The 12,603-nt window shown below is 42.6% G+C and overlaps 1 protein-coding gene across 10 annotated transcripts in view; it reads left to right on the top strand.

Annotated features, from left to right (window-relative positions):
• The window catches only part of CNTNAP4 (contactin associated protein family member 4), a 361,367-nt gene that overhangs the window by 266,668 nt on the left and 82,096 nt on the right, over window positions 1-12,603 (top strand). For all 10 annotated transcript variants that reach the window (XR_014555948.1, XM_083701909.1, XM_083701906.1 and 7 more), the window contains 2 exons: window positions 1,364-1,513; window positions 9,245-9,416. Coding sequence is in view for 9 of the 10 variants with exons in the window: in XM_083701909.1 (XP_083558035.1) it covers window positions 1,364-1,513; window positions 9,245-9,416 (322 nt within the window). In the remaining variant the exon portion in view is untranslated. The remainder of the gene's footprint in view (window positions 1-1,363; window positions 1,514-9,244; window positions 9,417-12,603) is intronic.

The raw sequence follows: 12,603 nt of genomic DNA, 5'->3' as shown, positions 1-12,603 counted from the left end.
TCCAACTGGCTTTCTGATACGCTATTCTGACAAACTGCTGAACTACAAACACAAATCAAAATCTCTAAAATATTCTTCAACAACTTGAAAATCCAAACAACAAAAAATCAAAGTGCTACATTAAAGTAGACTTTATGTTAATTTTAATGTGACTAAGGCAATAGCCCTGCGCGGTTGCAAATGTAAGTTTATGTTTGCTTAGGCAACTGCAGCATGTTAAATCTTTCAATAAGACTCCTGCTTTCCTCAGCAAAAAGTTATCTAATGAAACCATACAGTGAACTTCCCCCCCCTTTGTACATTTGAAGTGTTTATTGTAGCTACACTCATTGGAGCAAATCAAGTCTGCAAGTAGAGATTGAGTAATTAAATTATGAATGGTTGGACAGTTTTGTTCCCCCTACAGGCAAAGACTTATGACCTGGCTTTCACACATACAGTATGTGATAATTAAATCAGAGCATATTACTTTGAGCACAGCTCTGAGACTTCATTACCAGAGATTTATAAAGATTTCTTTGTCCACATAAAAACAGAGGAAAATGGCACATATTAATTCATGAATGATTAACTTACAATAAACCAAGACCTTCTGTTGCAGAAGGGTTGTTTTTATCTAATGATCCCTATGCAACCTCTTTTGTGAGTTGGCCATCAAATGTTTGGAAAGATGGAGGTTTTAAAGCAAGAAACTAAGACAAATATAACTTCAGCTAAATGATGGCTCTGAAGTTTTAAGAAGGCCAAAAGTCTGTGCTGTTAGAATTTTCATTAAGCTCTAGAGTTTTACCAGACTTTGCCAACTGCAATGGTGGAAGCAACGTGGTCTTCCAACAGAAATATGGTAATTTTGTGTGAGTTTGCACCATCTACCAATTAATCGTGACATCCTGGCAAAGAGGTTTGAATTACATACAATGCTTCATCATGAATGCTTTGTAGCTGAAACCAAGCATAGCTAAACCAAGCAAAGGCAATCCAGGTGAATTTATTCATATGTTGTCTAGTACTCCCATTGGCAATGGCAAACTTATGGAATACATTTTGCAATATTCTATGAGTGAATGCATTGAATGTGATGCATTAATTTGCTCCAGTGTCTGGTGAACAGTTTCACACTTTGCTTCCATCCTATTAGAATTTGCTGTCTCGGTTCACTGCTAGTCAAAACATTTGACAGATACATGCATGCTTGAATATATTTCAGTGGGACTTCTGAAGAAGCACACTATAAAATGAGACTCAAAATTACAAATATCTGCTTCTGATTATTGAGAATATTGTGTTAATATTCCCCCATGAGATGTTACACCAACCCACATTGCTGTTCGCAATCTTTTTTCAAATGCTTTCTTTCTTTTAGGTGCTGAATTACATAATGGACAGTGGCATTCTGTATCTTTGTCAGCTAAAAGAAACCGCGTAAGCTTAGTAGTAGATAATGAGTCAACATCTTCCTCTCATGCATCAATACCTATACAGATTTTTTCAGGAGACACTTACTACTTTGGAGGTAAGATGCATTTTGTTGTTGCTGTTGTTTCTGACCAAAGGTTGCTGACTTGGGTATGAATTTTGCAAATGCATTAATGGTGTTTTGTTACAGAATATTGGCAAGCAACATGCATGTTAGGCCTTAAAATAACACAAGTTCAACTTCATTTCCCGTGCAAGCCATTAGTATTTTCTGAAATTCTGTGTTTACACAGGATAATTGAAAACAGCTATCAATTGTTGTTGACTTTAGTGGATATCGTGATTGCATCTTCAGGCTATTAGTCAGATAGAGATGGAATCTTAAAGCATTTTAAGGAGATTTCTGCTATATTTTACGTAATACAAATTAACTGCTTTACTGCCCAATAATTGTAGTTGTCATTTTATGGTTGATCCCATTGCCTTTGCTTCTATATCACCTAGATTGTAATTTATAGTAGCATTATTGGGAAACCATATGAGCAACCGGGCAAAAAATATCCATAGTACTTTTTCCTAAGATATTACAATATTGTCAAATGCTGTGCTAAGCAGAATGTGCATGTACAATGAATAGAAATGTCACTGGCATCTCTAGGAGTGGCTTGAGACATACTAAACCAGAATGGAGTGAGGCAAGTCTATGAGGTTCATCTATATTATCCCATTTCTTTTTAGAAAGCAAAAACTGAGCCCATCCATGTTCTTTGTGGGAAAATGTGTGTGCGGTCTCTGTTCTTGGGAAATACATGTATTGTCTTCACACCTGCTGCACATACATCTCCTATGAGAGGAGACGTGCCTGTTCAACTTTGGGCATTGTGAACAAGAAATGAGAATGAAGCACAGCTCACTGTATTTCCTCTGGGTGTAACTTTTGGGTTGCCTTTTTTAAGAACCAGAACGCTCAAAATGGTACTAAGGCTTCACCCTCCCCTCCAATGTTATACCCTGTAATTGTGAAATGTCCATAATAGCATTGTAATTTGTTGGTTGTATACTGAACATGAGTTTATAAATTTAGCATAAAGTATTTTAGGGTGGGATGCAGGTAGCGCTGTGGGTTAAACCACAGAGCCTAGTACTTGCCGATCAGAAGGTTGGCGGTTTGAATCCCCACGACGGGGTGAGCTCCCATTGCTCAGTCCCTGCTCCTGCCAACCTAGCAGTTCGAAAGCACGTCAAAGTGCAAGTAGATAAATAGGTACCTCTCCGGCAGGAAGGTAAACGGCGTTTCCGTGTGCTGCTCTGGTTCGCCAGAAGCGGCTTAGTCATGCTGGCCACATGACCCGGAAGCTGTACGCTGGCTTCCTCGGCCAATAAAGCGAGATGAGCACCGCAACCCCAGAGTCAGCCACGACTAGACCTAATGGTCAGGGGTCCCTTTACCCTTTACCTATTTTAGGGTAGGGATGTAAGTTATGCTGAGGCCCGATGTCTCTGATGGGTTTAACTCATGCTTGCATGCATTAGGTCTTTGGTTTAATCCATGGTTTCTTCAGCTGCAGAGGTATTTGGGCTGCTTGATGAGGTGGCTTGAGAGTACAGTCATACCTCGGGTTAAATATGCTTCGAGTTGAGCGCGTTCGAGTTGCACTCCTCTGCAATCCGGAAGTAACGGAGCGCATTACTTCTGGGTTTTGCTGCTTGCTCATGCGCAGACGCTCAAAATAACATCACGTGCATGCGCAGAAGTGGCAAAAAGCGACACACGCATGCACAAACACGCCGTCGCTAGTTATATTTACCTCTAGATGCGAATGTGGCTTCAGAACGGATCCCGTTCGTATCTAGAGGTACAACTGTACAGGGCTAGGTTGATCAATGCTGGATATATTAGGGATGGCACCAGAAGAGAAGCAATGTGTGAGGTGGTCTCAATGGCGGTAGCACATGGCCGTGCGGGACAGTAATGTTTACCTGACCTCCCAGCAGCTGAGTCACTGCTGCTTACTGGGAAAGGTGCTGTTGCATTTGTACCATGCCAGCCTTCTCACTTGCTTCCTCCTCCATGCCATCCACTCCTGCTTGATGGGCAACAGTCCCCAGCAAAATACATTGTTTTCATGATTTGTTATCATTTTGTTCACCCACCCCACAATCTAAATGTCAGCACTTTAATTCCAGCTATCCTTATGACGTTTGTTGGGATTCATGCCCTCAGAAGGTGCCATCGTGCCTCTGAATTTCATCAAATTTTACCCTAACTCTTGTATATATATTTGGAGGGGGAAACATTTTTAAGATGCCCAGGGCAAAATTCTCTGAATCTATTTGCATGTAATTTGACAGGCCTTATTCACACTGGTAGGGCTAACATACCTGCACATTTCATTCACTTCTGTCAAAAAGACAAAAACAAGGTTATAACCATTTATTTATTTTAATTTCCTAATCAAAAAGGTTGAAAATTGACTGGATCTCAAAAAATGTAATGGCTTTCCTTGCAGAAGACTTATACAATCATTCTTCTGATATTAGACAGGAGTCATGCCCTCTGAAGGCAGGTATCTTACCTGAGGAGAGCAGTATGAATCTCTTATAAGAAAATTTATGCCAGGCACATTGGAAACTGAATTACTTACCCGTAACCCCAACCTCATTGAGAGAAAGCTTTGTGATCAAGACAGCAATTTGGACAGTGTAGTCCAAGCACTAATCTCTATTCAAACTGTTGTGGAAAAGTTAGGGAAGAATGCATGAAATCAGAAGTTAATCACTTCCGATTTGTAGCCCAGTCATGCACTCTGCCAGTGTGGTGTAGTGGTTAAGAGTGGTAGTCTTGTAATCTGGTGAACCGGGTTCGCTTCCCCACTCCTCCACATGCAGCTGCTGGGTGACCTTGGGCCAGTCACACTTCTCTGAAGTCTCTCAGCCTCACTCACCTCACAGAGTGTTTGTTGTGGGGGAGGAAGGGAAAGGAGAATGTTAGCCGCTTTGAGACTCCTTCGGGTAGTGATAAAGCGGGATATCAAATCCAAACTCTTCTTCTTCTCTTTCTAAAATAATGGCTGATAGTGCCTCCTCTTCCCTTCCCTTTCCCTTTAATCCAGGCACTATGGAATACAATGTTTTTCTTGTATCATCTCAGTTGTTCCATTTTTCCAGAAGTTGTTCTGTTGAGTTGTATTGTAAAATGCCAAGTTTGTGGTAGCTAGTTTTGTTTGCTTTAAATCTGGAAGACAGAATACTTAAAAGGTGTGGAGATTTGTTTGTCTCCCTCCCTGCATAGATGTAATTAGTATTCAAATTCTCTATCGTTTTGAGGTCAGGCAGCATAGTCATGCATCTCGAGGTGGGAGACAAGAAGGTGCCTCCACATCAGACCTTGTATTTTAAAAAGTAAGCAGCAAGGGAAGATTAATGATAAAAGAGAGAGAAAACCCAGCAAATTCATCAAATTCTATCATACATATTAAATGGTTTCTTTCACTATGATATATATGAACTTAGCACACTGGTCTGAAATCTGACCATCTTTTCTGTTAATAATGGTGGTGAATGATTTATTCTTTACCAAAAGAATCCTAGGACAAATTTTGTTATTGTATTGTTTTAGAGACAGATGCATATGAAGGAACCTTAGAGCGATATCTTTTTATATCATTATCTTTGCTCTGGAAAACAACTAAAAGTTAGAAAGCTAAAATTCTAAGCATTATCAAACTCTGCTTCCCTCCTAAATGGACTATTTTGAAATGACAGTGGAGCTGAACAGAAATATGTAGTAAGCAATGTTCCCTTATTGCAAGCCAATGGCCTTCCTGCGTTATGAGGATTTAGTTTCCAAAGGTGTTGAAAAGAGCAAAGAACCATTCCAGATCAGAGGATATATAATTGAGTACAGTTGTACCTCAGGGTACAGACGCTTCAGGTTAAAGATGCTTCAGGTTAGAGACCCCACTAACCCAGAAATAGTACCTCAGGTTAAGAATTTGCTTCAGGATGAGAAGAGAAATCACACGGCAGTGGGAGGCCCCATTAGCTAAAATGGTACCTCAGGTTAAGAACAGTTTCAGTTTAAGAATGACCTCCAGATCGAATTAAGTTCTTAACCCGAGGTACCACTGTACTTCAATTGGTCAAGTATGGCTTGCAAGCATGTCATTGTTGTTCCATCCTCTCTGAGGCCAGTAAGACATAGCTGCCTCCAAATGCGTCAAGGCAGTGTGAATGCCATGAAGCACACAGGAGTTTGGGGTCAGTGAGAAAGACACTGGGCTTGTATTCCAACTTGGCTACATGTAATTTTCACTACCCGTAAGAAATTCACCTTGTATCAGTGAAGATGGAGATTCTGTTATTGCAGGGGGTTGGACTCGGGATGCGGGTGGCGCTGTAGTCTAAACCACTGAGCCTATTGGGTTTGCTGATCAGAAGGTCGGCAGTTCGAATCCCTGTGACGGGGTGAGCTCCCGTTGCTCTGTCCCAGCTCCTGCCAGCCTAGCAGTTTGAAGGCACACCAGTACAAGGAGATAAATAGGTACCGCTGTGGTGGGAATATAAATGGTGTTCCGTGCATTCTGGTTTCCGTTACGGTGTCCCATTGTGCCAGAAGCCGTTTGTCATGCTGGCCACATGACCCAGAAAGCTGTCTGTGGACAAACGCTGGCTCCCTCGGCCTGAAAGTGAGTTGAGTGCCACAACCCCATAGTCTCCTTTGACTGCACTTAACCATCCAGGGGTCTTTTACCTTTTTACCTTTACCTGCAGGGGGTTAACTTTAAGTGAACAAGCCTCCAGTACTGTAACATTTTTTCATAGGGGAGTTCCCTTGATCGTTTTGGGTGCCATTTTGTGCAATGTATCCCACTCCACAATATCCTTTTGAGCTGAGGCAACCAGAACCATGTGCAGTATTCCGGCTGTGGCAGTACCAAAGAATTGTGTCTTACATTGGTAGTTTTCATTTCAGTTCCTTTCCTAAACACCTTAAAGATGGAATGCAGCTTTTTCACAGCTGCTGCATAGTGAGTCGACATCTTCATCGAGTGTCCACTATGACCCCAAAGTCTAATTCTTCTTTGTCCCCCCTTCATTTTAATTATAATTAGTCATGCACAATTTGCATTTAGATATATATATTTCCTGGTGTTATACAACTTAGGTATTCTGCTTTTATTTCACCTCGCCTGCAAAAGTAGGCTTCATCTTGAAAAGGGTTTCATTGAAAGTTATAAGGCTGGTTTCATCGTTAATGCAGGCTTAAGTTATTGCCTGCTAATATTATGAGACAACAAGTCATTTGACTAATATCACCCAAGAGGCAACAGTGTTTGATTAAAATCAAAGTAATGTCTTAGTACATCAGTCTTGAGGCAGCAATGTCCTGTAAGGAAAAAAAAATCAAGAAAAGAAGTAAGAGGCATCATTTGTCATCCCGAATAACCTATTAACATTTATAGTTCAAACTGGCAACTTCACCAAGGGCTTTCACTGTGGAACACAGTGTTACATAGAAAATGAAGAGTTACCAGTTTTCATATGCTGCTCACTATGATCTAATTGTTAATTTGTTTCCTTTTTCCCTCACATCTTTTGGGCATTAAGTTTCATTTCTGTAATATATTTTGCTAATACTTTGATGTGCTCAGATATTACATCTGCGGAGTATCTAAAAATAATAGATGAATACGGGATGTTGATGACTGTGATGGCAATTATATTAACAATGAATGGCTACTGTAGATTTTATTGCAGAGTCACAGTTGTGGCCCTGTTGTTACGTGTGAGACAGCTGAGTCGCATCATGTAATTATAATGAGAAGGAGGGGGCAAGGTTTTATGGTTCCTCATGTAAACATGGCTTAACTGTCGTTCAACGTGAACAGCATTAGTCACCAGACATTGCCACTTGCAACATGGAATAGTCGCTTTACAGCGGACCCTCCAGATACGAACTTAATTCGTTCTGGGGGTCCTTACATATCCCAAAAAGTCCACAACATGAGGTGCTGCTTCTGCGCATGTGTGCGGTGTGATAAAGCGCTTCTGCGCATGTGCACGCTGCAAAACCTGGAAGTATACGCTTCTGGGTTTGGCGCATTCGCAACCTGAAAGTTATGTTACCCAAAGGTAACATAACCCGAGGGTCCACTGGAGTTGCATAGATTCCCAAACAAATTTGGGACTTAGGTCTGCCACTCTGCCACTGACAGCCACTCGTCTCCAACGGAGTGGTGAAGCTGGAGCTAACCACAAGATAAGATACCGCACCATATCAATATTCTCTATGTAATGAAAATGTTAAGAGTATGGCACTTCACAGCTGTGATCCCCTAGCATTTTGGAGCCAATGTAATAAACCAAAAGGGTTTTCGTTGTTGTTGTTGTTAACTGAATTTTGTAAGAAGCATGCTGTGGTGCTATTCTGATGCATTCCTGGTAGTGTTGGCAGGCAATCAAAACCTTTTAAAACTGAAGACTACTTTTGTAGTCTGGGGTGGAAATAAAAGCAGAATGCATCAAAGTTACACAACACAACAACACACAAAACCCTAAATTGATTGACCATGAATGGACAACAAAGAATGAGACCTGGGGGTTATAGTGGATAGCTTGGTAAAGCTGTCAGGCAAAATCCCACATGCATCCAGGGGCCATAAAACATTTGCCACTATATGGTCCAAGCATCACCCTGCCACAAGAAGCATGTCCATTGACGCCCCATTACTCATGTTACTAGGGATGCTGGTCTTATAGTTTCTGGCTGAGATCTTTTTGTCCCTACTCTAGTTACAACAGTAATATTGTCTGGCCACTGCGCCCTATGATATCCAAAAAGCGAATTATGCCTGATGACTTCTAAGGTTCAGTTCCCCAATGGGAGACCTGACATCTAGGCTGCACATTTGTTATGAATGAATGTTAAGTTTCTTAACATTCTTAATGTGTATCTGAAGAAGTGTGCATGCACACAAAAGCTCATACCAAGAACTGACTTAGTTGGTCTTTAAGGTGCTACTGGAAGGAATTTTTTTTGTTTTGACTATGGCAGACCAACACGGCTACCTATCTGTAACAAGTTTCAGACTTGTAACTTTGCTGCCCAAAGGCAGACCATTAAAACATGTTGTGTAAATCTTTGGCTCTGCCTCTCTAGTGAAGAAGTGACTGTGATGGGATTTCCTGATATGCCACAAGAGTGACACTCAAGGAGTTTTAGGGTCATGGGACTGCAGAGAGATGTGGAGCTGTTGCCAGCTCCTTTTGTATGAGCTTTTATTTTGAGAGCCATCATTCTATAACTTTCTAAACTATGACCAATATTTTCAGCTTATGCTTGTGGATCGTAACTAATTATGAATGCCTGCGGTTAGATGTTGTACAAAAGTTATCAGAGAATTATTTTCCATTTCTACCACTATGCCTCTGAATACAGTGGTACCTCGGGTTACATACGCTTCAGGTTACATACGCTTCAGGTTACAGACTCCGCTAACCCAGAAATAGTACCTCGGGTTAAGAATTTTGCTTCAGGATGAGAACAGAAATCATGCTCCGGCGGCACGGCAGCAGCAGGAGGCCCCATTAGCTAAAGTGGTTCTTCAGGTTAAGAACAGTTTCAGGTTAAGAACGGACCTCTGGAATGAATTAAGTACTTAACCCGAGGTACCACTGTACTGCCTGGAGATCACAAGTGAGTGGGACCAAGCCAACCCAGGAGTCTAAGTTTTGTGTCTCTTTTGTAGGAAATAGATATTTTTTGTGTGCTTTAGAGTAGCCTTTCCCCCCCTAGTTAACTCTTTCTTATGTGTTATGTTTCCAGGATGTCCTTCTAATGCCAACAGCTCAGAATGTAAAAATCCAATTGGTGGTTTCCTTGGGTGTATGAAACTAATTTCCATTGATAACAAAGCAGTGGATTTAATTTCATTTCAACAGAACTCAATGGGGAACTTCAGTGACCTTCAGATAGATTTGTGTGGCATTATAGACAGGTAAGAACGGTTTCATTTTTCGGTGGGCTGTATTAACTTTGAACACTGCTAATGCTGGAATGTTTGGGTCTTTTCAAATTGCTCTCCTTTCTGGACTTTATATCTCATATGAGTTGGCCACATAAAAATATTAGTCTGGTAGCTGCTTCTCCCTGAAAAGAGTGATTTGTAGCAGCAGTCCTTCAGGAGGCGAGGGCATGTCGATTCCTTCTCCTGACCGCTGCTTTTGCTCTAAAATAAATCCATTCTTCTCCAAGTCTCCTGCCCCATCCAAACAGCTTCTTGATTCTTATTTACTTTTGTTTTTCCTTCAGGTGGCCTTTCTGCTTTCTTGGTCTATGGGTGCATTTAGTAAGCCAGCCCAAAATTATTTTAAAGGCAAAAATTGTTCGGTGGTGTAGTGGTGGTGTAGCCAGTGTGGTGTAGTGGTTAAGAGCGGTATTCACGTAATCTGGGGAACCGGGTTCGTGTCTCCGCTCCTCCACATGCAGCTGCTGGGTGACCTTGGGCCAGTCACACTTCTCTGAAGTCTCTCAGCCCCACTCACTTCACAGAGTGTTTGTTGTGGGGGAGGAAGGGAAAGGAGAATGTTAGCCGCTTTGAGACTCCTTAAAGGGAGTGAAAGGCGGGATATCAAATCCAAACTCTTCTTCTTCTTCTTCTTCTTCTTCTTCTTCTTCTTCTTCTTCTAAATGTCTTCTGAAGTCTGTGTATCCTCAGACACAGAGGATAGCAGATGCATTTACTCTGATTACATCAAGCCCCCTATGGAAAACCTATAGATGGCCTAGGGATACTTATTAGATGTCTCAAGATCCAAGATCTTGTGGCTGCCAGATGAAAACATTGAAATGAGTATTAGAATTTCCTTCCAAGCTTGTATCGCCCTACATATTTATTAGCTGCTATTAAGATGTATGTGATAGATTAAACTGTTGTGTTTAAATTATGCCTTGTCAAGGTAGTCTTTAGCAGAGCAGTTTCTGATTATTTATAGTACACAGGTTTTTTCCTTTTCAGCTCCGTGATGCATTTAAAGGTGACAAATACAAGATCTGCTTTTCCATCTGTTTCTAAGGCTGAATCAAAATGTTTATCATGTAGTCAGAAATAACTACGTATTATGTTCTCTTCTGTCGAAGCTCCCTCTTTAGTTATTTCTTAGTCCATGGAGTTGAGTCAACCTTTGTTCCCCTCAGGGATGACCTCTGCAGAGAGCAGCAAAGGGGAGTGTGACTTTGCTCCTGCTTCTTGATCGGCATAATTGGCAAAACTGCAGGTGCCACATAATATCCATACTGCATTTGTAGGAACTCGATTGTTTAGTGTGGCTACAGCTACAGTTTTATAATAACAAAAGTAATAATTTATTACCGTATTTTGCGCCCCATAGGACGCACCGGCCCATAGGACGCACCTAGTTTTTTGGGGGGGAAATAAAGAAAAAAAAATTTATTTCCCCCCCCCCCCCAGGTGCGGGGCTGGAAGAACCAGGTCGGGGAACAGCGGGAAGGTGCGCTCCGCCTCCCCGCTGTCCCCCGAGCTTGTGGGGCTGGCGATGGGGAGAAGTGTGCTGAGCCCGGGACTGCAGGCAGCTCTGCGCAGCCACCGGGAGCCGGGCGGGACTTCGCGCCCCGCTCCCGATGGCCGCACAGAGCTGCACTGAGCCCGGGACTGCAGGCAGCTCTGCGCAACCCTCGGAGCCGGTCTCCTGAGGGTTGCGCAGAGCTTCCTGAAGCCTGGAGAGCGAGAGGGGTCGGTTCGCACCGACCCCTCTTGCTCTCCAGGCTTCAGCGAAAGCCTGCATTCACCCCATAGGACGCACACACATTTCCCCTTCATTTTTGGAGGGGAAAATGTCCGTCCTATAGGGTGAAAAATACAGTATTTATACCCCGCCCATCTGGCTGGGTTTCCCTGGCCACTCTGGGCGGCTCCCAACTGAATATTAAAAACACAATACAGCATTAAACATTAAAAACTTCCCTAAACAGGGCTGCCTTCAGATGTCTTCTAAAAGTCAGATCGTTGCTTATTGCCTTGACATCAGGTGGGAGGGTGTTCCACAGGGCAGGCGCCACCACCAAGAAGGCCCTCTGCCTGGTTCCCTGTAACTTCACTTCTCGCAGTGAGGGAACTGCCAGAAGGCCCTCGGAGATGGACCTCAGTGTCCGGGCTGAAATGATGGGGGTGGAGATGCTCCTTCAGGTATACAGGGCCAAGGCCGTTTAGGGCTTTGAAGGTCAGCCCCAACTCTTTGAATTGTGCTCAGAAATGTACTGGGAGCCAATGCAGATCTCTCAGGACCAGTGTTATATGGTCTCGGCAGCCACTCCCAGTCACCAGTCTAGCTGCCGCATTCTGGATTAATTGCAGTTTCCGAGTCACCTTCAAAGGTAGCCCCACATAGAGCGCATTGCAGTAGTCCAAGCGGGAGATAACTAGAGCATGCACCACTCTGGCAAGACAGTCCGCGGGCAGGTAGGGCCTCAGCCTGCGTACCAGATGGAGCTGGTAGACAGCTGCCCTGGACAGAGAATTAACTCCCTGCCTATTGAGATTAAGCAGGCAACTTCCCTGTACAGTCGTACTTCAGAAGTCAAACGGAATCCGTTCCGGAAGTCCGTCCGACTTCCAAAATGTTTGGAAACCAAGGCGTGGCTTCGAATTGGCTGTAGGAAGCTCCTGCAGCCAATTGGAAACCATGGAAGCCACGTTGGATGTTCAGGTTCCAAATAACGTGTGCAAACCTGAACACTCACTTCTGGGTTTGTGGCGTTTGAGAGCCAAAATGTTCGACTCACAAGGCGTTCGACTTCCGAGGTACAATTGTACTCTTTCTGGCTTCAGCTAAAAAAACTGCCTTAGTTACGCAAGCCTATCTCAGATGTTTAGGATCTGTTTTAGTATATTAATTTTTGTATGATTTAAAGTCGTGTTGTATTATTTTCTTGATTTTAGCTTCCTATATTTCTGTGAAAAGTTCTGAGGCTTTTTACAATCAAGCAATGTATAAATTTTGTGCAATAAATAAATAATTTAATTACCCAAACTGGGCATTCACCAAAGGCCCGAGGATCCAGGTGCGCCCCTCATCGGTATCCTAGCATATTATTCTACTGTACTTTGGAGTGATCTATCTGTCGTTTGACCATACCTTCTCTGTAACTACATTTAAAATGTTCAC

The sequence above is a fragment of the Podarcis gaigeae genome (genome assembly GCF_964106915.1).
Source record: "Podarcis gaigeae genome assembly, chromosome: 11".
NCBI classification, from domain to species: Eukaryota; Metazoa; Chordata; class Lepidosauria; order Squamata; family Lacertidae; genus Podarcis; species Podarcis gaigeae.
This window is presented reverse-complemented; position numbering and strand designations above follow the sequence as displayed.